The sequence below is a fragment of the Urtica dioica genome, chromosome 6, assembly GCF_054948205.1.
Source record: "Urtica dioica subsp. dioica isolate 48M chromosome 6, U.dioica_male_clone48M_v1_H2, whole genome shotgun sequence".
Lineage (NCBI taxonomy): Eukaryota > Viridiplantae > Streptophyta > Magnoliopsida > Rosales > Urticaceae > Urtica > Urtica dioica.
Window position 1 is genome coordinate 16,952,404 of NC_142761.1, and position 23,242 is coordinate 16,975,645.

The 23,242-nt window shown below is 40.0% G+C and overlaps 1 protein-coding gene across 1 annotated transcript in view; it reads right to left on the bottom strand.

The window, feature by feature from the left end:
• The window catches only part of LOC149393453 (uncharacterized), a 30,008-nt gene that overhangs the window by 1,388 nt on the left and 5,378 nt on the right, over window positions 1-23,242 (bottom strand). The window contains exons 4-6 of the mRNA XM_089618034.1: window positions 23,024-23,036; window positions 3,175-3,241; window positions 2,304-2,739 (exon numbers count right to left, since the gene is read on the bottom strand). Of these exons, the coding sequence (XP_089474160.1) occupies window positions 2,304-2,739; window positions 3,175-3,241; window positions 23,024-23,036 (516 nt within the window). The remainder of the gene's footprint in view (window positions 1-2,303; window positions 2,740-3,174; window positions 3,242-23,023; window positions 23,037-23,242) is intronic.

Sequence of the window (23,242 nt, forward strand, 5' to 3'; positions counted from 1 at the left end):
GGGCTCATCCTCAGACTCGTCCGCCCTCACCACACATGGAGACGAAGTTCTTGCAGCCCGCGTCTCAACAGAGAAACCTCGCAAACCTCGCCCCTACTGCGATCATTGCAGACGACCTGGACACCTCCGAGAAACCTGTTGGAAACTGCATGGGAAACCACCGAGCTCGAAGTCTACCCAAGATACTAAGGATCCTAACTCAGTCGGAAACTTAGTATCCACCTCGTCCCCTGCCTCGACCTCGACCTCGACCTCAGACTCCTCTCCCTTCAGCAACGACCAGCTCGCTATTCTCCAGAAGCTTCTTCAACAAGTCCAACTCAGTGGAGAACACTCGGGCATTGGCCCTCTAGGTAACTCTCATAGAGCCCTCAATGTAAGCTCAGAGAATCCCACAGCATGGATTGTCGACTCCGGTGCCACTGATCACATGACTGGTAATCGAAATCTATTCACAACTTACTCCGATTGTAATAAAAGCATATCAGTCACCATCGCCAACGGAGCCAAGACTCAAGTCACTGGTATTGGCACCGTTGTCTTGACGAAGTCCATGAGGCTAGACTCGGTGTTCTTTGTGCCTCAACTATAATGCAATCTCTTATCTGTGCATAAGATCAACCAAGACTCTAAGTGCCGAACTGTTTTTGATGGAAGTTCATGTGTGATACGAACCTCGGCCGACTAAGCTTCGAGACCCGATACCCCAATAGCACAGCGACGGATCGTCTACGTTTTAGGAACGAAGGTGGATCGAATGACGCCACGGACGGATGCGAACGGCCGTCTGATGAGTCGGGCTCGAACTCCTACACGCACCGCTTTGTAAGAGACTCGAATAGTTTTAAACGAACCAAAGAGAGAATGAAAATCCTCACAGAAAAGTGTTTAACTCGAAATCAGAATTGTGTCTTTCATTCAGCCTAAAGGCTTAATTTATAGAGTTTACAAAGGCAAATTCGCAGCTCCATGGGCCCCTTAACCTAATAAGCCCATTTAGCCTTATTTAAGCACTAATAAACATAAAAACAAAGGACCAGCCCAATACAAACATATATGGGCATTTTAAATAACATGTCTTGGCCCAAATAACATAAACTGAAAAATAGAAAAATAGGAATAGTCCGACTAATTCAATTCAGCCCAAATAACGTTCTTCATTAGTGTTTCTTGGCTTCCTTGAATCCTCTCCTTTGCGATCTTGTTCCCTTCTTCATCTTGGAGCTTGATGATCAGATTGTTAGGCTCATCCTTGAATCTCCTCGCTCGAGCTCTCGTCACGGGTCCTTCCGGCACTTGGTATTTTGCTTGCGGCTCCTTTTGGGGCATGTCCTCATCATTCCCCTCGTCTTGAAAAGGATTTGCCCTCAAATCATGATCTGCATCAAAAGGAGATAAGTCAGTCACATTGAATGTAGCACTAACATTATACTCACCTGGAAGATCCAATTTGTAGGCATTATCGTTGATCCTGCAAATAACTTGGAATGGTCCATCGCCAAGCGGCTGTAGTTTGGACTTGCGTTGCTCCGGAAAACGCTCCTTGCGCATATGTAACCAGACCCAATCACCCGGTTCGAAAATCACTCTCTTGCGGCCCTTGTTGGCTTGCTGCGCATACTGCTCCGTTCTTCGCTCAATGTTGAGTCGTGCCCTCTCGTGAAGCTGCTTAATAAGCTTTGCTTTCTGTTCACCATCTAAATTCACATGCTCAGACATAGGAATAGGAGATAAATCCAACGGTGTTAGTGGGTTAAAACCATAGACAATCTCAAAGGGTGAGAACTTAGTAGATGAATGAATAGCGCGGTTATAAGCAAACTCAACATGTGGTAAACAATCTTCCCAAGTTTTGATATTCTTCTTAATTATTGCCCTCAACAAAGTCGACAAGGTCCTATTAACTACTTCGGTCTGACCATCAGTTTGGGGGTGACAAGTAGTCGAAAACAACAACCTAGTACCCAACTTAGCCCATAAGGTCTTCCAAAAGTAACTTAAGAACTTGGTATCCCTATCCGAGACAATCGTCCTAGGCATGCCATGCAACCTAACAATCTCTCGAAAGAACAGATCAGCAACATTAGAAGCATCATCGGTTTTGTGACATGGGATAAAATGTGCCATCTTTGAAAACCTATCAACCACTACAAAAACAGAATCACGACCTCGCTTAGTCCTAGGCAAGCCTAACACAAAATCCATAGATATATCTACCCAAGGTGAGCTAGGAATAGGCAAAGGTGTATACATACCGTGTGATTGAACTTTCGACTTAGCTTTCCTACATGTGACACAATTACCACAGATCCTCTCAACATCACGCTTCATGCGAGGCCAATAAAAGTGCTCTTGGATCACTCCTAGAGTTTTTTCCATCCCAAAATGTCCCATAAGGCCCCCACCATGAGCTTCCCTAACTAACAACTCCCGAAGAGAACAACTAGGCACACAAAGTCTACCAAGCCTGAACAAAAATCCATCATGCCTAAAGTAATCTCCCGATGCCATCTTCTCACACTTCGTAAATATCTCACTAAACTCTCGGTCTTCTGGATACAACTCTTTGATATGTTCAAAACCAAGCAGTTTAGCATCTAAAGTGGAAAGTAAAACATACCTTCGAGAAAGGGCATCGGCTACCGCATTCTCCTTACCTTGTTTGTACTTGATGACATATGGAAACGGCTCGATGAACTCCATCCATTGTGCATGCCGTTTGTTGAGCTTTTGTTGTCCCTTCAAGTACTTCAGTGACTCATGGTCGGTGTGGACCACGAACTCTCTTGGCAAAAGGTAGTGCTGCCAAGTCTCTAAAGCTCGAATCAATGCGTACATCTCCTTGTCGTAAGTGGGGTAATTAAGGGTGGCCCCACTCAATTTTTCGCTAAAATACGCAATCGGTCGTCGATCTTGCATTAGAACTGCTCCGATTCCCACGCCGGACGCATCACACTCAACCTTGAATGGTTTATCGAAGTTAGGTAATGCGAGACAAGGAGGGTTGACTAATTTTCCTTTGATTTCGGTGAACGCTTCATCTTGTGCTTGCCCCCATGCGAACGCCACATTTTTCTTCATCACCTCTATGAGCGGGGCAGCGATCGTGCTAAAATCTCTGACAAAGCGCCTATAAAAGCTCGCTAAGCCATGAAAACTTCGTACTTGTGCTGCGTTTGTCGGTGTCGGCCACTCCTGAATAGCTTTCACCTTTTCCTCATCTACCTGCACTCCTTTAGAACTTACAACAAAACCCAAGAAAACAACGTGATCGGTGCAAAAGGTGCACTTGTCAAGGTTAGCAAATAATTGTTCACGTTTAAGTACAATAAAAACCTCACGCAAGTGTATGACATGATCATCCAGGGTCTTTCTATAAATCAAAATATCATCAAAGTATACCACTGTTGTCAATGGTGCCCACAAGAAGAGTAGTAGTGTCTATTTATGTACATTTGATGTAATAAAGTCTCATGAAGACTCTTGCTTGTAATTGCCTATTCATTCATTAATAAAGTTGAAACGTTCATTCATTCTTTCTTTGTTTGAAGCTTTATGATAAAACCTTAGTCTTTTAGTCCATAAACAAACTTAACAACTTACGAAGAGACAAATGTAGATTTGCATGAACAAACTCTTCGTAGTTTGCTTAACAACGTCATATACATTGTTTCTAACTTATTCACAAGCGACAAAGGAGTTGAGGAAATAACAGCTAGAAGGGTAAAATGGTAATTTAGTAAATCCCGACTAGCTGATGACATTCATGAAGGGTAGCATAGATAATATTCAGTGGATCCGCTCATTATAATTAGGTCGAATTCTTGAGTAGAAAATAAATTCATTTGAACCGAGCGATTTTCAGTGTCAGCTCTTTAGTGGAGTCAGTTGGCATTAAGCTAAACTTGGAAAAGGTTTGTGAACTTTTGAGTCCAAGTGTTTAGCTCAAGCTTTGTTCATTTGGGTCCATGAGGTCACTGTCACGAATCACATCGATAGGAATAGTTAAACTGGAAGCTAAGTCAAAATAAGAACGAAAATTGTCAAAAGGGTATTTTTGTCTTTTGAGACATAGGATGAAATGAATGTCAATAAATTTTTTTTTGACATGGTCATTTGATGACAAGTAACACTCGGCCATAATAAGATTAATTGGGCCTTGTGGATTAATTTCATTTCATAAGAATTTTATTGAAAATTCTTAATGGGCCTTTTTCATGTTGTCATGAACAAATGGAAAAGCTTCTAGAAGGCCTTTCTAGAATGATGCTAGGCGCCCAACATACCCAAAGAGAGAGAGAATATTTTGTGCATGAATGTATCAAGATACTTGCCAAAAGAAAAAGAGGAAACAAATTTCCTCTAAGAGGAACAAGGAAGTTCGGCCAAGACAAGTCAAAGAGGGAGAGAATAAATGAGGAAACAAATCCATGTGGCATAGGTGATGCCTTACACGCCCAAATTGAAAAGGGAAACAAGGGATTTCTTCATGAATATGTGATATTCAATATAGAAGAGGAAACTACCTTATTGAAGGTAAAGCCTCTCCTATAAATAGGAGCCTCATTCTTCTCATTTTTCTCATCCAAAGTTTTAGAGATTGAGAGCTTCTCTCTCTAGAACTTGGCCGAACTCCTCTCTCTCTCTCTCTCTCTCTCTCTCTCTCTCTCTCTCTCTCTCTCTCTTTTTAGTTTATTTTCGATTTTTCTTGTTTTGGCACCTAGGTCCTCACTCGACCTAGTGTTTAGCTCTGCGACTTCAAGACTCGTTCTTAAGTCGTAGTGTTTAAAAGTGCACACTCACTAATTCCTTTATTTCGAGTGATTTAGTGATAGAAACTTTCGTGGTTGCTCGAGGTGCCGAGGAAAGGAAGAGAGACGTGCTGCGAGGGGAGACGAGCGTTGCAACATTCTAAGAGCTTCTCAAAGATCAAGCTTCAAGAAAGGTTAGTAAACTTCTTAGCTCATATTAGTTTTTAATTACATGTACTTGCACTTGTCTAGGTTAGTAAAAACCGTTTTTACTTGTAAATTTTTTTTTTTAAAATTCCGCCGCTTCCCGAAGCGTTAATTATTTTCTTAAACCCTAGATCGATTCCAACAAATGGTATCAGAGCTATGGTCAAAGATTAGCATGTACATGTATTTAAAAATATGAGCTTGAAAATCGTTTTCGAAAGTTTACTAATTTTGTGACAAGTTAGAATTGTTATCTTAGATTTTTTTTTAATTTATTGCTCATGCCTTTAAATTAAAAATCATGTTGATTTCCTATGAGTTTGGGATGTTTTTAAAACACATTAGAATCAGTTCTAAAAGTTTTTAATTTTTTATATTGAAAAACGTGTTTTAAAGGTTTGAGAAATTTCGAGTAAAATTTTGTGACTAGTTATATTGTCTTGCTAGTTTCTTTTATTTACTTGAATCGTTTTATGCATGTTGTTATTTATTTTATGCCTTGTTATTACATTGCTAATAAAACACAAATAAAAGCTTTAACAACCTTCATAAAACGTTCCGTTACACTCATTCTTTTTCGCACCTAAAAAGGACCAAGCTTTAATTATTTCTTTTTCTTCGAGCTGGAGTAAACCCGCATTAAAAGTCGCATAACTCTCTGCTCAGAAATCGAAATTTAATGATTCTTGAATCAAATTAAAGCTCTGTCTGTCCTCTGTCCAATGCCACCGGTTTCGGCTCAAAAGGAATTCGGAGTCGCCAGATATGGCGATTTTACTCTGAGGTGCGCGGCTATGCTGAAACTCCAGTTTTTAGAAATCCGGATTTTCAAACCCCACTACCATGAGTTATAGAACTCTAATGAGAAATTTTTCTTGAGCAAAAATGTTTTTCATATGATTATAAACATGATGTGTAAGATTAAAATGTTTTGATTTTTGGAAGTTTAATTGAAATTGAATTTTTACAAAACTAGTTTGAATTTTGAAAAACCGTTTTCATTTTCAAACTTGAAAATATTTTGTCATCCAAATCAAATAAGTTTTCAAAATGTTTTCAAAACTATATCTATATCACATATGTTCAAAATCTATATGCTCTTGAAAATTTTAGTGGGAGGTCTCCTTGTAGACAAGCCGAAAAATAAAAAGATGTGTAATCTCAAACTTTCAAGTGTTAGAGTGAGTTGAAGTTCACACTTCCCTCATGCACTTTCCCGAAATAGAAAATTGGAAAAGATCGAGTATGTACCTTGTGCCTTTATGCACTAATACTACTCTGAACATGTCGATCTAGGATTCTCTTCTAGTTGTCCGCTCTGTCGCTCTCTAACTAGGAAATCTGTTTCCGAACTTATAAGAGTCGATGAACCAACTCCAAAAACTAAGTGGGAGGGTTATACTTGTTGTTTGTAACCCACGATCCCCAACACTAATGAAAAGTGCAAGTGTCGCCGGACTAAGAGTCACCCTCGTGGCCCTCTCTTAAATGAGAGTACTCAAGGGCGCTTTGCTCTGATCATTGCTCAATGAGCTACGTCCGAGAGTGAGACGATGATGGCAAGGCCTCCCCTTGGGGGATTGTTTTTCAAAGTTAATCTTTTGGACTAAGTGGTTGGTTGCACACTTAGGCTCAATCCCTAGTAATCCTCCCTCGAGGCCCTGCGAAAGGATGTGAGTGATCAAACCAATTTACAAGGTGGCTAGTCAAAATAGAAGTATTGACATCTTGGCTTAGCATTAATGATGTGTCATTTACTTATAAAAGGAGATTTTTTTCGGCCTTCTCTTGAGGGAGTAAATTATCGTTTGGTTTATAACACCTTTGGATTTTATAAAAGTCATAATAAAACTTAAATCCTAAACCAAAGACTAATCATAATCTTGTTTCAACTTTTATAGGCAATATGTCTCCCAACTCTCTCTCTTTCATCTTTTCCTCGAACAATCTCGAAAACGAAAACTACGTAGATTCGAAACATAACCTCGACATAATCCTTACCAAGCACAAATGGGTACTCACCACCCCGTGTCCTCCTCTGACGAATAATGATTCAACTCAAGAGGACAAAGACGCCTTGGCGGCCTGGCTCTGCTCCGATGAGATTGTGAGGTGCTATATCTTAGCATCAATGAACAATGTGTTGCAACAACAACATCGTGACATCGAGACTGCCACCGACATGATCACCAATCTCCATGAGATGTTTGGAGGGCAAAGGCGTCAAGCAAGGCAAAAGGCAGTCCGACAATTTATGAACTGTCGCATGAAGGCTAGGACTCCTGTTGGAGACTTTATGATATTGATCATTAGTCATCTGAGTAAAATGGAAATCCTAGGATCTGAGATTAATGGGAAGAATGTTATAGATGTGATCTTAGAAACTCTCCCCGCATCTCTTGATACCTCCAAGATGAACTACTCCATTAACAAGCTAAAGTACAATGTTACCAAGCTTATGGAGGAACTTCACACTGCTGTAGGTCTCACTAAGAGAAAGAGGAATCAAGGAGAGGCACATGCTACTGAGCACAAAGCCTCCGCCTCTGGAACTAAGAAGAGACCTCACAAAGCCGATAAAAAGAACTGTCCTGCCTATCTCAAAGCAAAGGAACATAGTATTGTACTAGTTATCGAAGCATGCTTAGTAGCTGATAATGTATTAACGTGGATTCTTGACTCCGCTGCTACTAACCATATTTGTTGTTCCTTGAATGGTTTCAAGAAAACCAAAAGCTTAGAGGAAGGCGAGTTCTGTTTCAAATGGGGTGATGGGAGCCTGGTGTCTGCGAAGACTGTGGGATCCATGACGCTGTCTTTTGAAGACCGCACTTTAAACTTGAATAATGTTTATTTTGTTCCTACCTTTGGGAAGAACTTAATATCTGTTGCTCGTCTTCTTGAGCAAGATTATTGTTTAAAGTTTATTAAGAATGGAATTCGTATTTCGTTTCCTGATAATTCTTTTGTCACTGATGCATGTATGAAGAATGCTCTTTTCTACATCTATCCCACTCAACCTTCTCTTTTAGACACCGAAATATATAATGATCTTATTAGGGAGCCAAAGAGGATCAAACTTTCTGAATCCTCCGATCTAACAAAATCAACACACCTATGGCACTTAAGACTTGGTCATATCAGTCTAGAAAGGATTAAGAGACTTGTGAGGGATGGTCCACTCCAAGCCTCTGCAGTAGGTTCACTACCTACTTGTGAATCCTGCATAGAAGGAAAAATGACTAAGCGACCTTTCTCCGATAAGGGTCGAAGAGCCACTGAGTTGCTGGAACTGATACATTCTGATGTATATGGTCCGCTCAGCCAACAGGCACGTGGAGGATACGAATACTTTATTACCTTTACCGATGATTACTCACGATATGGGTTTGTCTATTTGCTCAAACACAAATCCGAGACCTTTAACGTATTTAAGGTCTTTAGGGCTTTAGTGGAAAAGCAAACTGGCAAAGTGATCAAAACCCTTCCATCCGATCGAGGTGGTGAGTATATGTCTAGAGAGTTCGATGACTTTCTTAAAGAAGAAGGTATCGCTTCTCAGCTTACCGCACCTGGCACACCTCAACAAAACGGAGTGTCAGAGAGAAGGAACCGAACTCTAATGGAGATGGTTAGATCAATGATGAGTTACTCATCACTCCCTCCTTCCTTTTGGGGATATGCCCTCGAAACAGCCGCTTATATTCTGAACCAAGTTCCGTCCAAGACGGTTCCTGGTACTCCTTATGAAAGATGGACTGGCCGTAAAGTAAGTTTGGGCCATATCCGAATTTGGGGTTGCCCTGCACATGTACTAAGGCAAAAGACTAGCAAGTTGGCTAGTAGGTCAGAATTGTGCCTGTTTGTGGGATATCCAAAGGAAACCAAAGGTTTCATTTTCTATAGTCCCGAGGACGATAAGACTTTCGTTAGCACGAATGCTCGTTTCCTTGAGGAGGACTTCATGAAGGATGCGAAACCTAGAAGCAAAATTGTGCTTGAAGAAAAGTTGGGTGAGGAAGCTTCTACCTCATCTGTAAGAACTGTTCTTACCCCAACTGAAACACAACCTAACTCATCAGAATCTCGTCAAGTAGTACTTCGACGTAGTGGGAGGGCTACTCAAAAGCCTGACAGGTACATGTCTTATGGAGACTCTCTTGTAGCCGTCTCTGACATGGATGATCCTGTTTCCTATAGCCAAGCGATGGCTTGTTCTGAATCAAACCTTTGGCTTGACGCCATGAAAGTTGAAATGCACTCGATGTATGTCAACAAAGTCTGGAAACTTGTAGACCTTCCTGAAGGGATTAAACCCGTAGGGTGTAAGTGGATATACAAGAAGAAAATGGGTCCTGATGGGAACGTCGAGACGTTCAAAGCACGACTTGTGGCGAAGGGTTATACCCAACAAGAAGGGATTGACTATGAAGAAACCTTCTCGCCAGTCGCGATGCTTAAATCCATCCGCATACTCCTATCCATAGCTGCAGCTCTCGACTATGAGATCTGGCAAATGGATGACAAGACAGCCTTTCTGAATGGCAATCTTGACGAGCGCATTTACATGGCTCAACCAGACGGTTTTGTGGAAGAAGGTCAAGAGACCAAGGTTTGTGAGTTGCTTAAGTCCATTTATGGATTAAAGCAAGCATCTAGGTCATGGAATATTAGATTCGATGAAACTGTGAAGAGCTTCGGCTTTGAACAGTCAATAGATGAGCCTTGTGTTTACAAGTTAATACACGAAGGCAAAGTTGTGTTTCTGGTACTATATGTCGATGATATACTACTCATTGGTAATGACGTGGGTAAGTTATCTGAGGTTAAGGTCTGGCTGGCAAAGCAATTCGATATGAAGGATCTAGGAGAAGCCGCATACATTCTGGGGATCCAAATCTTTCGAGATAGGAAAAACCGGACCCTGTCGCTCTCTCAAGCATCTTATATTGATAAGGTAATGGATCGCTTCTCGATGCAAGACTCCAAGAAGGGCCAAACACCCTTTAGGCACGGAGTTTCACTCTCTAAGGACCAGTCTCCCAAGACTGCACAAGAGATTGAAGACATGAGGAAAATTCCTTACGCCTCTGCCGTAGGAAGCCTAGACCTGACATCTGTTTCGCCGTTGGCGTAGTTAGCCGTTTTCAATCCAACCCTGGACCCGAGCACTGGATTGCTGTTAAGCATGTTCTAAGTATCTTCGAAGAACTAGGAACTTGATGCTTACATACTCAGGTACTGACCTGACTATGACGGGATGTACCGACTCTGATTTTCAAGCGGATAAGGATTCCAGGAAATCCACTTCGGGATCTGTGTTCATCCTTAATGCTGGAGCTGTTGTGTGGAGGAGTATTAAGCAATCTTGCATTCCTGACTCCACAATGGAAGCAAAATATGTGGCTGCTTGTGAAGCATCCAAAGAGGCTGTATGGCTTAGAAAATTCCTTACGTATTTGGAAGTTGTTCCAAACGTTGATGTGTTGTCAATGGTGCCCACAAGAAGAGTAGTAGTGTCTATTTATGTACATTTGATGACATATAGTCTTACGAAGACTCTTGCTTGTAATTGCCTATTCATTCATTAATAAAGTTGAAACGTTCATTCATTCTTTCTTTGTTTGAAGCTTTATGATAAAACCTTAGTCTTTTAGTCCATAAACAAACTTAACAACTTACGAAGAGACAAATGTAGATTTGCATGAACAAACTCTTCGTAGTTTGCTTAAAACGATATATTCGCAATCTTAGGGTCAAAGGACTATTGACCTCAGTATGATTGTTAGAAGAATCTATGATGTCTGGTTATGAGGCATTGAGAGTTGGGGACTCTATAGTTCTTCTAGGTATCTTCCGAAGGTACTGAATTGACCAGTGCACTTCTAGAGACAATATAAGAACAAACCATTTAACCTCTTATGTCTCGAAGTCACTATGTATGAATTGCATCATGCTTACCTTAATCCTGAAATGAGACATGCCATTTCACACCTTAGTATTCTCATTTGAGAAAGTCAAAGTTCGGACTCACTATGTGATTCCGAACAAGGCCTATTGGTGAAGTACTAAGTTGTGAGTCTGTCATGAGTAACTTTGTGAAGTTCTCATAGATATGGAATTCATGTACAAGATTGCTGAAATGCAATGTATGTCACCTCATGCTTTGTTCCTTGGAGTGTGAATAAATGAACTGGCCAGTGTCCAAATTGAGTCCTGACTCTTTTGGATGAAACAATGTGACTTGTTAGCTCCTCGTCAATACATTGTTTCTAACTTATTCACAAGCGACAAAGGAGTTGAGGAAATAACAGCTAGAAGGGTAAAATGGTAATTTAGTAAATCCCGACTGGCTGATGACATTCATGAAGGGTAAACATAGATAATATTCAGTGGATCCGCTCATCATAATTAGGTCGAATTCTTGAGTAGAAAATAAATTCATTTGAACCGAGAGATTTTCAGTGTCAGCTCTTTAGTGGAGTCAGTTGGCATTAAGCTAAACTTGGAAAAGGTTTGTGAACTTTTGAGTCCAAGTGTTTAGCTAAAGCTTTGTTCATTTGGGTCCATGAGGTCACTGTCACGAATCACATCGATAGGAATAGTTAAACTGGAAGCTAAGTCAAAACAAGAACGAAAATTGTCGAAAGGGTAATTTTGTCTTTTGAGACATAAGGATGAAATGGATGTCAATAAATTTTGACAAGTTCATTTGATGACTTAATGTCACTCGGCCATAATATGATTAATTGGGCCTTGTGAATTAATTTCATTTCATAAGAATTTTATTGAAAATTCTTAATGGGCCTTTCACATGTTGTCATGAACAAATGAAGAAGCTTCTAGAAGCTCCTTCTAGATGTGAAATGGGCGCCCAAATACCCAAGGGAAAGAGAAATTATTTTGTGCATAAATGTATCAAGATACTTGCCAAAAGAAAAAGAGGAAACAAATTTCCTCTATGAGGAAAGCATAAGTTCGGCCAACACAAGGGAAAGAGAGAGACAAACTAAATGAGGAAACAAATCCAAGGCTTATTGAAGCACATGTTGGACGTGCAAAGCAAGGGAAAAAGGGGAAATAAGATTTCCTCATAAAGGCTTGGAAAATAAGAGGAAACTACTTCTTTCCAAGGCCAACCCTTCTCCTATAAATAGGACCCTCATTCCTCTCATTCTATTCATTCAACATAAGTTAGAGATTGAGAGACTCTCTCTCTAGACATTGTTGGCCGCCCCTCTTCTCTCTCTTTCTAAGTTTCTATTTTCGATTTTTCTTGTCTTGGCACCTAGGTCCTCACTCGACCTAGTCTTTAGCTCTGCGACTTTGAGACTCGTTCTTAAGTCGTAGTGTTTAAAAGTGCCCACTCACTGATTCCTTCTTTTCGAGTGATTTAGTGATAGAAACTTTCGTGGTTGCTCGAGGTGCCGAGGAAAGAAAGAGAGACGTGCTGCGAGGGGAGACGAGCGTTGTAACTTTCCAAAAGCTTCTACAAGGTTCAAGCTTCAAGAAAGGTTAGTGAACTTCATAACTCATATTGGTTTTTAATTACATGTACTTGCTCTTGTCTAGGTTAGTAAAAACTGTTTTACTTATAAAAGAAATTTTTTAAAATTCCGCCGCTTACCGAAGCGTTAATTATTTTCTCAAACCCTAGATCGATTCCAACAAATGGTATCAGAGCTATGGTCAAAGGAATGCATGTGCATGTTTTTAAATTATGAGCTTGAAAATCGTTTTCGAAAGTTTACTAATTTTGTGACAAGTTAGAATTGTAATCTTAGATTTTTTTTTAATTTATTGCTCATGCCTTTAAATTAAAAACCATGTTGATTTTCTATGAGTTTGGGATGATGTTAAAACACATTAGAATCAGTTCTAAAAGTTTTTAATTTTTATATTGAAAAACGTGTTTTAAAGGTTTTAGAATTTTCGAGTAAATTTTGTGACTAGTTTTATTTTCTTGCTAGTTTCGTTTATTTACTTGAATCGTTTTATGCATGTTGTTATTTCTTTTATTCTATGTTATTACCCTGCTAATAAAACACAAATAAAAGCTTTAAAAAATATCTTAAAACGTTCCGTTACACTCGATTCTTTTTCGCACCTAAAAGGACGAAGCTTTAATTTATTTATTTTTCCTCGAGCTGGAATGTAAACCCGCATTAAAAGCGGCATAACTCTCTGCTCAGAAATCGAAATTTAATGATTCTTGAATCAAATTAAAGCTCTGTCTGTCCTCTGTCCAATGCCACCGGTTTCGGCTGAAAAAGACATCGGAGCCGCCAGATATGGAGATTTTACTCCGAGGTGCGCGGCTGTCTGAAACTCCAGTTTTTTAGAAATCCGGATTTTCAAACCCCACTACCATGAGTTATAGAACTCTAATGAGAAAATTTTCTTGAGCAAAAATGTTTTTAATATGATTATAAACATGATGTGTAAAGATTAAAAGTTTTGATTTTTGAAAGATTAATTGAAATTGAATTTTTACAAAACTAGTTTGAATTTTGAAAAACCGTTTTCACTTTCAAACTTGAAAATATTTTGTCATCCAAATCAAATAAGTTTTCAAAATGTTTTCAAAACTATATCTATATCACATATGTTCAAAATCTATATGCTCTTGAAATTTTGAGTGGGAGGTCTCCTTGTAGACAAGCCGAAAAATAAAAAGATGTGTAATCTCAAACTTTCAAGTGTTCGAGTGAGTTGAAGTTCACACTTCCCTCACGCACTTTCCCGAAATAGAAAATAGGAAAAGATCGAGTATGTACCTTGTGCCTTTATGCACTAATACTGCTCTGAACATGTCGATCTAGGATTCTCTTCTAGTTGTCCGCTCTGTCGCTCTCTAACTAGGAAATCTGTTTCCGAACTTAAAAGAGTCGATGAACCAACTCCAAAAACTAAGTGGGAGGGTTATACTCGTTGTTTGTAACCCGCGATCGCCAACACTAATGAAAGATGCAATAACGTGGGACTAAGAGCCGCTCTTGCGACCCTCACTTAAATGTGAGTACTCCAAGGCGTTATTGCTTCGATCATTGCTCAATGAGCTACGTCCGAGAGTGATGCAATGATGGCAAGGCCTCCCCTTGGGGGATTGTTTTTCAAAGCTGATCTTTTGGACTAAGTGGTTGGTTGCACACTTAGGCTCAATCCCTAGTATCCTTCCTTAAGGCTCTGCGAAAGGATATGAGTGATCAAACCAATTTACAAGGTGGCTAGTCAAAATGATGTACTGACATCTTGGCTTAGCATTAATGATGTGTCATTTACTTATAAATGGAGATTTTTTGCGGCCTTCTCTTGAGGGAGTAAATTATCGTTTGGTTTATAACACCTTTGGGTTTTACAAAAGTCTTAATGAAACTTAAATCCTAAACCAAAGACTAATCATAAACTTGTTTCAACTTATATAGGCAATATGTCTCTCAACCATCTCTCAATCTTTCTTTCGTCGATAAAACTCGAAAACAAAAACTACGTAGATTCGAAACGTAACCTCGACATAATACCTACCGTTAACAAGCACAAATGGGTACTCACCACCCCGTGTCCTCCTCTGACGAATGATGATTCAACTCAAGAGGACAATGACGCCTTGGCGGCCAGGCTTCGATCCGATGAGATTGTGAGGTGCTATATCTTGGCATCTATGAACAATATGCTGAAAGAGCAACATCGTGACTTCGAGACTGCCGCTGACATGCTCTACAATCTCCTTGAGATGTTTGGAGGGCAAAGGCGTCAAACAAGGCTACAAGCAGTCCGATAGTTTATGAACTGTCATGTGCAGGCTAGGACTCCTGTTGGAGACTTTATGATATTGATCATTAGTCATCTGAGTAAAATGGAAATCCTAGGATCTGAGATTGATGGGAAGAATATCACAGATATGATCTTAGAAACTCTCCCCGCATCTCTAGATACCTCCAAGATGAACTACTTCATAAACAAGCTAGAGTACACTGTTACCAAGCTTATGAAGGAACTTCACACTGCTGTAGGTCTCACTAAGAGAAAGAGGAATCAAGGAGAGGCATATGCTACTGAGCAAAAGCCTCCGCCTCTGGAACTGAGAAGGGACCTTACAAGGCCGATAAAAAGAACTGTCCCGCCTATCTCAAAGCAAAGGAACATAGTATTGTACTAGTTACCGAAGCATGCTTAGTAGTTGATAATGTATCAACGTGGATTCTTGACTCCGCTGCTACTAACCATATTTGTTGTTCCTTGAATGGTTTCAAGAAAACCAAAAGCTTAGAGGAAGGCGAGTTCTGTTTCAAATGGGGTGATGGGAGCCTGGTGTCTGCGAAGGCTGTGGGATCCGTGACGTTGTCTTTTGAAGACCGCACTTTAAACTTGAATGATGTTTATTTTGTTCCTACCTTTGGGAAGAACTTAATATCCGTTGCTCGTCTTTGTGAGCAAGATTATTGTTTAAAGTTCATAAAGAATGGAATCCGGATTTCGTTTCCTGATAATTCTTTTGTCACTAATGCATGTATGAAGAATTCTCTTTTCTACATCTATCCCACTCAGCCTTCTCTTTTAGACACCGAAATAGATAACGATCTAATTAGGGAGCCAAAGAGGATCAAACTTTCTGAATCCTCCGATCTAACAAAATCAACATACCTCTGGCACTTAAGACTTGGTCATATCAGTCTAGATAGGATTAAGAGATTTGTGAGGGATGGTCCACTCCAAGCCTCTGCAATAGGTTCACTACCTACTTGTGAATCCTGTATAGAAGGAAAAATGACTAAGCGACCTTTCTCCGATAAGGGTCGAAGAGCCACTGAGTTGCTGGAACTAATACATTCTGATGTATGTGGTCCGCTCAACCAACAGGCACGTGGAGGATACGAATACTTCGTTACCTTCACTGATGATTACTCAAGATATGGGTTTGTCTATTTGCTCAAACACAAATCCGAGACCTTTAACGTATTTAAGGTCTTTAGGGCTTTAGTGGAAAAGCAAACTGGCAAAGTGATCAAAACCCTTCGATCCGATCGAGGTGGTGAGTATATGTCTGGAGAGTTCGATGACTTTCTTAAAGAAGAAGGTATCGCTGTTGGAATCGATCTAGGGTTTAAGAAAAAGTTTAACGCTTCGTTAAGCGGCGGAATTTTAAAAATTTTCTTTTTAAGTAAAACTAGTTTTTACTAACCTAGACAAGAGCATGTACATGTAAATAAAAACTAATATGAGCTATTAAAGTTACTAACCTTTCTTGAAGCTTGAACCTTGTAGAAGCTTTTGGAAAGTTGCAACGCTCGTCTCCCCTCGCAGCACGTCTCTCTTTCTTTCCTCGGCACCTCGAGCAACCACGAAAGTTTCTATCACTAAATCACTCGAAAAGAAGGAATCAGTGAGTGGGCACTTTTAAACACTACGACTTGAGAACGAGTCTCGAAGTCGCAGAGCTAAACACTAGGTCGAGTGAGGACCTAGGTGCCAAGACAAGAAATAATCGAAAATAAACTAGAGAGAGAGAGAGAGGATTTTCGGCCAAAGTTCTAGAGAGAGAGTCTCTCAAATCTCTTAAACTTGGATGAATGAATTGTGAGGAAATGAGGCTCCTATTTATAGGAGAGGCTTTACCTTCAACAAGGTAGTTTCCTCTTCTATAGAATATCACATATTCATGAGCAAATATTGCCTCTTTCCCACTTGAGAAACTCGGCCAAACAAGGCTTCTAGAAGCCTTGATTTGTTTCCAATTTTGTTCAAGGCCTTGCCTTGTCTCTCACTTGGCCGATTACCCTAAAGCATCCTCATGCAAATTTGTTTCCTCTTTTTCTTTTGGCAAGTATCTTGATACATTTATGCACAAAATATTCTCTCTTGGTTGGGTATGTTGGGCGCCCAAGGCCTTCTAGAAAAGACTTCTAGAAGCTTTTCCATTTGTTCATGACAACATGAAAAAGGCCCAATAAGAATTTTCAATAAAATTCTTATGAAATGAAATTAATTCACAAGGCCCAATGATCAAGTCATGGCCGAGTGAAACATGTCACAAAATGACCTTGTCAAAAAATTTATTGACATTCATTTCATCCTTTGTCTCAAAAGACAAAAATACCCTTTTAACTATTTTCGTTCTTGTTTTGGCTTAGCTTCCAGTTTAACTATTCCTATCGATGTGATTCGTGACAGTGACCTCATGGACCCAAATGAACAAAGCTTTAGCTAAACACTTGGACTCAAAAGTTCACAAACCTTTTCCAAGTTTAGCTTAATGCCAACTGACTCCACTAAAGAGCTGACACTGAAAATCTCTCGGTTCAAATGAATTTATTTTCTACTCAAGAATTCGACCTAATTATGATGAGCGGATCCACTGAATATTATCTATGTTTACCCTTCATGAATGTCATCAGCTAGTCGGGATTTACTAAATTACCATTTTACCCTTCTAGCTGTTATTTCCTCAACTCCTTTGTCGCTTGTGAATAAGTTAGAAACAATGTATTGACGAGGAGCTAACAAGTCACATTGTTTCATCCAAAAGAGTCAGGACTCAATTTGGACACTGGCCAGTTCATTTATTCACACTCCAAGGAACAAAGCATGAGGTGACATACATTGCATTTCAGCAATCTTGTACATGAATTCCATATCTATGAGAACTTCACAAAGTTACTCATGACAGACTCACAACTTAGTACTTCACCAATAGGCCTTGTTCGGAATCACATAGTGAGTCCGAACTTTGACTTTCTCAAATGAGAATACTAAGGTGTGAAATGGCATGTCTCATTTCAGGATTAAGGTAAGCATGATGCAATTCATACATAGTGACTTCGAGACATAAGAGGTTAAATGGTTTGTTCTTATCTTGTCTCTAGAAGTGCACTGGTCAATTCAGTACCTTCGGAAGATACCTAGAAGAACTATAGAGTTCCTAACTCTCAATGCCTCATAACCAGACATCATAGATTCTTCTAACAATCATACTGAGGTCAATAGTCCTTTGACCCTAAGATTGCGAACATATCGTTTTAAGCAAACTACGAAGAGTTTGTTCATGCAAATCTACATTTGTCTCTTCGTAAGTTGTTTAGTTTGTTTATGGACTAAAAGACTATGGTTTTATCATAAAGCTTCAGACAAGGAAGTTTGAATGAACGTTTCAACTTTATTAATGAATGAATAGGCAATTACAAGCAAGAGTCTTCATGAGACTTTATTACATCAAATGTTCAAAATAAAGACTACAACTCTTCTTGTGGGCACCATTGACAACAATCGCTTCTCAGCTTACCGCACCTGGCACACCTCAACAAAACGGAGTGTCAGAGAGAAGAAACCGAACTCTTATGGAGATGGTTAGATCAATGATGAGTTACTCATCACTCCCGCTTTCCTTTTGGGGATATGCCCTCGAAACAGCCGCCTACATTCTGAACCAAGTTCCGTCCAAGACGGTTCCTGGTACTCCTTATGAACGATGGACTGGCCGTAAAGTGAATCTTGGCCGCATCCGAATTTGGGGTTGCCCTGCACACGTGCTGAGGCAAAAGACTAGCAAGTTGGCTAGTAGGTCAGAATTGTGCCTGTTTGTAGGATATCCGAAGGAAACCAAAGGTTTTACTTTCTATAGTCCCGAGGACGATAAGACTTTCGTTAGCACGAATGCTCGTTTCCTTGAGGAGGACTTTATGAAGGATGCGAAACCTAGAAGCAAAATTGTGCTTGAAGAAAAGTTGGGTGAGGAAGCTTCTACCTCATCTGTAAGAACTGTTCTTACCCCAACTAAAACACAACCTAACTCATCAGAATCTCGTCAAGTAGTACTTAGACGTAGTGGGAGGGCTACTCAAAAGCCTGACAGGTACATGTCTTATGGAGACTCTCTTGTAGCCGTCTCCGACATGGATGACCCTGTTTCCTATAGCCAAGCGATGGCTTGTTCTGAATCAAACCTTTGGCTTGACGCCATGAAAGTTGAAATGCACTCGATGTATGTCAACAAAGTCTGGAAACTTGTAGACCTTCCTGAAGGGATTAAACCCGTAGGGTATAAGTGGATATACAAGAAGAAAAGGGGTCCTGATGGGAACGTCGAGACGTTCAAAGCACGACTTGTGGCGAAGGGTTATACCCAACAAGAAGGGATTGACTATGAAGAAACCTTCTCGCCAGTCGCGATGCTTAAATCCATCCGCATACTCCTATCCATAGCTGCAGCTCTCGACTATGAGATCTGGCAAATGGATGTCAAGACAGCCTTTCTGAATGGCAATCTTGACGAGCGCATTTACATGGCTCAACCAGACGGTTTCATGGATAAAGGTCAAGAGACCAAGGTTTGTGAGTTGCTTAAATCCATTTATGGACTAAAGCAAGCATCTAGGTCTTGGAATATTAGATTCGATGAAACTGTAAAGAGATTCGGCTTTGAACAGTCAATAGATGAGCCTTGTGTTTACAAGTTAATACACGAAGGCAAAGTTGTGTTTCTGATACTATATGTCGATGATATACTACTCATTGGTAATGACGTGGGTAAGTTATCTGAGGTTAAGGTCTGGCTGGCAAAGCAATTCGATATGAAGGATCTAGGAGAAGCTGCATACATTCTGGGAATCCAAATCTTTCGAGATAGGAAAAACCGGACCATGTCGCTCTCTCAAGCATCTTATATTGATAAGGTGATGGATCGCTTCTCGATGCAAGACTGCAAGAGGGGTCAAACACCCTTTAGGCATGGAGTTTCTCTCTCTAAGGACCAGTCTCCCAAGACTGCACAAGAGATTGAAGACATGAGGAAAATTCCTTACGCCTCTGCCGTAAGAAGCCTCATGTATGCTATGCTTTGCACCCGACCTGATATATGTTTCGCCGTTGGCGTAGTTAGTCGTTTCCAATCCAACCCTGGACCCGAGCACTGGATTGCTGTTAAGCATGTTCTTAAGTATCTTCGAAGAACTAGGAACTTGATGCTTACATACTCAGGTACTGACCTGACTATGACGGGATATACCGACTCCGATTTTCAAGCGGATAAGGATTCCAGGAAATCCACTTCGGGATCTGTGTTCATCCTTAATGGTGGAGCTGTTGTGTGGAGAAGTATTAAGCAATCTTGCATTGCTGACTCCACAATGGAAGCAGAATATGTGGCTGCTTGTGAAGCATCCAAAGAGGCTGTATGGCTTAGAAAATTCCTTAAGTATTTGGAAATTGTTCCAAACGTCGACGAGCCCATGACCCTTTATTGTGATAATAGTGGGGCTGTCGCTAACTCAAAGGAACCTAGAAGCCATAAGCGCTCTAAACATACTGAGAGGAAATACCATTTGATTCGAGAGATCGCGCAACGCAGAGACGTGGAGGTGAAGTAGATCTCTGGCAGATCTATTCACCAAGGCCCTAGCGAACCTGGTCTTCGACCAACATCGAGAGGGATTAGGCATAATGGACTACTCACATCTTCTTTGAGTCAAGTGGGAGTTTGTTGTCAATGGTGCCCACAAGAAGAGTAGTAGTGTCTATTTATGTACATTTGATGACATATAGTCTTACGAAGACTCTTGCTTGTAATTGCCTATTCATTCATTAATAAAGTTGAAACGTTCATTCATTCTTTCTTTGTTTGAAGCTTTATGATAAAACCTTAGTCTTTTAGTCCATAAACAAACTTAACAACTTACGAAGAGACAAATGTAGATTTGCATGAACAAACTCTTCGTAGTTTGCTTAAAACGATATATTCGCAATCTTAGGGTCAAAGGACTATTGACCTCAGTATGATTGTTAGAAGAATCTATGATGTCTGGTTATGAGGCATTGAGAGTTGGGGACTCTATAGTTCTTCTAGGTATCTTCCGAAGGTACTGAATTGACCAGTGCACTTCTAGAGACAATATAAGAACAAACCATTTAACCTCTTATGTCTCGAAGTCACTATGTATGAATTGCATCATGCTTACCTTAATCCTGAAATGAGACATGCCATTTCACACCTTAGTATTCTCATTTGAGAAAGTCAAAGTTCGGACTCACTATGTGATTCCGAACAAGGCCTATTGGTGAAGTACTAAGTTGTGAGTCTGTCATGAGTAACTTTGTGAAGTTCTCATAGATATGGAATTCATGTACAAGATTGCTGAAATGCAATGTATGTCACCTCATGCTTTGTTCCTTGGAGTGTGAATAAATGAACTGGCCAGTGTCCAAATTGAGTCCTGACTCTTTTGGATGAAACAATGTGACTTGTTAGCTCCTCGTCAATACATTGTTTCTAACTTATTCACAAGCGACAAAGGAGTTGAGGAAATAACAGCTAGAAGGGTAAAATGGTAATTTAGTAAATCCCGACTGGCTGATGACATTCATGAAGGGTAAACATAGATAATATTCAGTGGATCCGCTCATCATAATTAGGTCGAATTCTTGAGTAGAAAATAAATTCATTTGAACCGAGAGATTTTCAGTGTCAGCTCTTTAGTGGAGTCAGTTGGCATTAAGCTAAACTTGGAAAAGGTTTGTGAACTTTTGAGTCCAAGTGTTTAGCTAAAGCTTTGTTCATTTGGGTCCATGAGGTCACTGTCACGAATCACATCGATAGGAATAGTTAAACTGGAAGCTAAGTCAAAACAAGAACGAAAATTGTCGAAAGGGTAATTTTGTCTTTTGAGACATAAGGATGAAATGGATGTCAATAAATTTTGACAAGTTCATTTGATGACTTAATGTCACTCGGCCATAATATGATTAATTGGGCCTTGTGAATTAATTTCATTTCATAAGAATTTTATTGAAAATTCTTAATGGGCCTTTCACATGTTGTCATGAACAAATGAAGAAGCTTCTAGAAGCTCCTTCTAGATGTGAAATGGGCGCCCAAATACCCAAGGGAAAGAGAAATTATTTTGTGCATAAATGTATCAAGATACTTGCCAAAAGAAAAAGAGGAAACAAATTTCCTCTATGAGGAAAGCATAAGTTCGGCCAACACAAGGGAAAGAGAGAGACAAACTAAATGAGGAAACAAATCCAAGGCTTATTGAAGCACATGTTGGACGTGCAAAGCAAGGGAAAAAGGGGAAATAAGATTTCCTCATAAAGGCTTGGAAAATAAGAGGAAACTACTTCTTTCCAAGGCCAACCCTTCTCCTATAAATAGGACCCTCATTCCTCTCATTCTATTCATTCAACATAAGTTAGAGATTGAGAGACTCTCTCTCTAGACATTGTTGGCCGCCCCTCTTCTCTCTCTTTCTAAGTTTCTATTTTCGATTTTTCTTGTCTTGGCACCTAGGTCCTCACTCGACCTAGTCTTTAGCTCTGCGACTTTGAGACTCGTTCTTAAGTCGTAGTGTTTAAAAGTGCCCACTCACTGATTCCTTCTTTTCGAGTGATTTAGTGATAGAAACTTTCGTGGTTGCTCGAGGTGCCGAGGAAAGAAAGAGAGACGTGCTGCGAGGGGAGACGAGCGTTGTAACTTTCCAAAAGCTTCTACAAGGTTCAAGCTTCAAGAAAGGTTAGTGAACTTCATAACTCATATTGGTTTTTAATTACATGTACTTGCTCTTGTCTAGGTTAGTAAAAACTGTTTTACTTATAAAAGAAAATTTTTAAAATTCCGCCGCTTACCGAAGCGTTAATTATTTTCTCAAACCCTAGATCGATTCCAACACGACGAGCCCATGACCCTTTATTGTGATAATAGTGGGGCTGTCGCTAACTTAAAGGAACCTCGAAGCGATAAGCGCTCTAAGCATATTGAGAGGAAATACCATTTGATTCGAGAGATCGCGCAGCGCCGAGACGTGGAGGTGAAGTAGATCTATGGCAGATCCATTCACCAAGGCCCTAGCGAACATGGTCTTCGATCAACTTCGAGAGGGATTAGGCATGTAGGACTACTCACATCTTCTTTGAGTCAAGTGGGAGTTTGTTGTCAATGGTGCCCACAAGAAGAGTAGTAGTGTCTATTTATGTACATTTGATGTAATAAAGTCTCATGAAGACTCTTGCTTGTAATTGCTTATTCATTCATTAATAAAGTTGAAACGTTCATTCATTCTTTCTTTGTTTGAAGCTTTATGATAAAACCTTAGTCTTTTAGTCCATAAACAAACTTAACAACTTACGAAGAGACAAATGTAGATTTGCATGAACAAACTCTTCGTAGTTTGCTTAAAACGATATATTCGCAATCTAAGGGTCAAAGGACTATTGACCTCAGTATGATTGTTAGAAGAATATATGATGTCTGGTTATGAGCCATTGAGAGTTGGAGACTCTATAGTTCTTCTAGG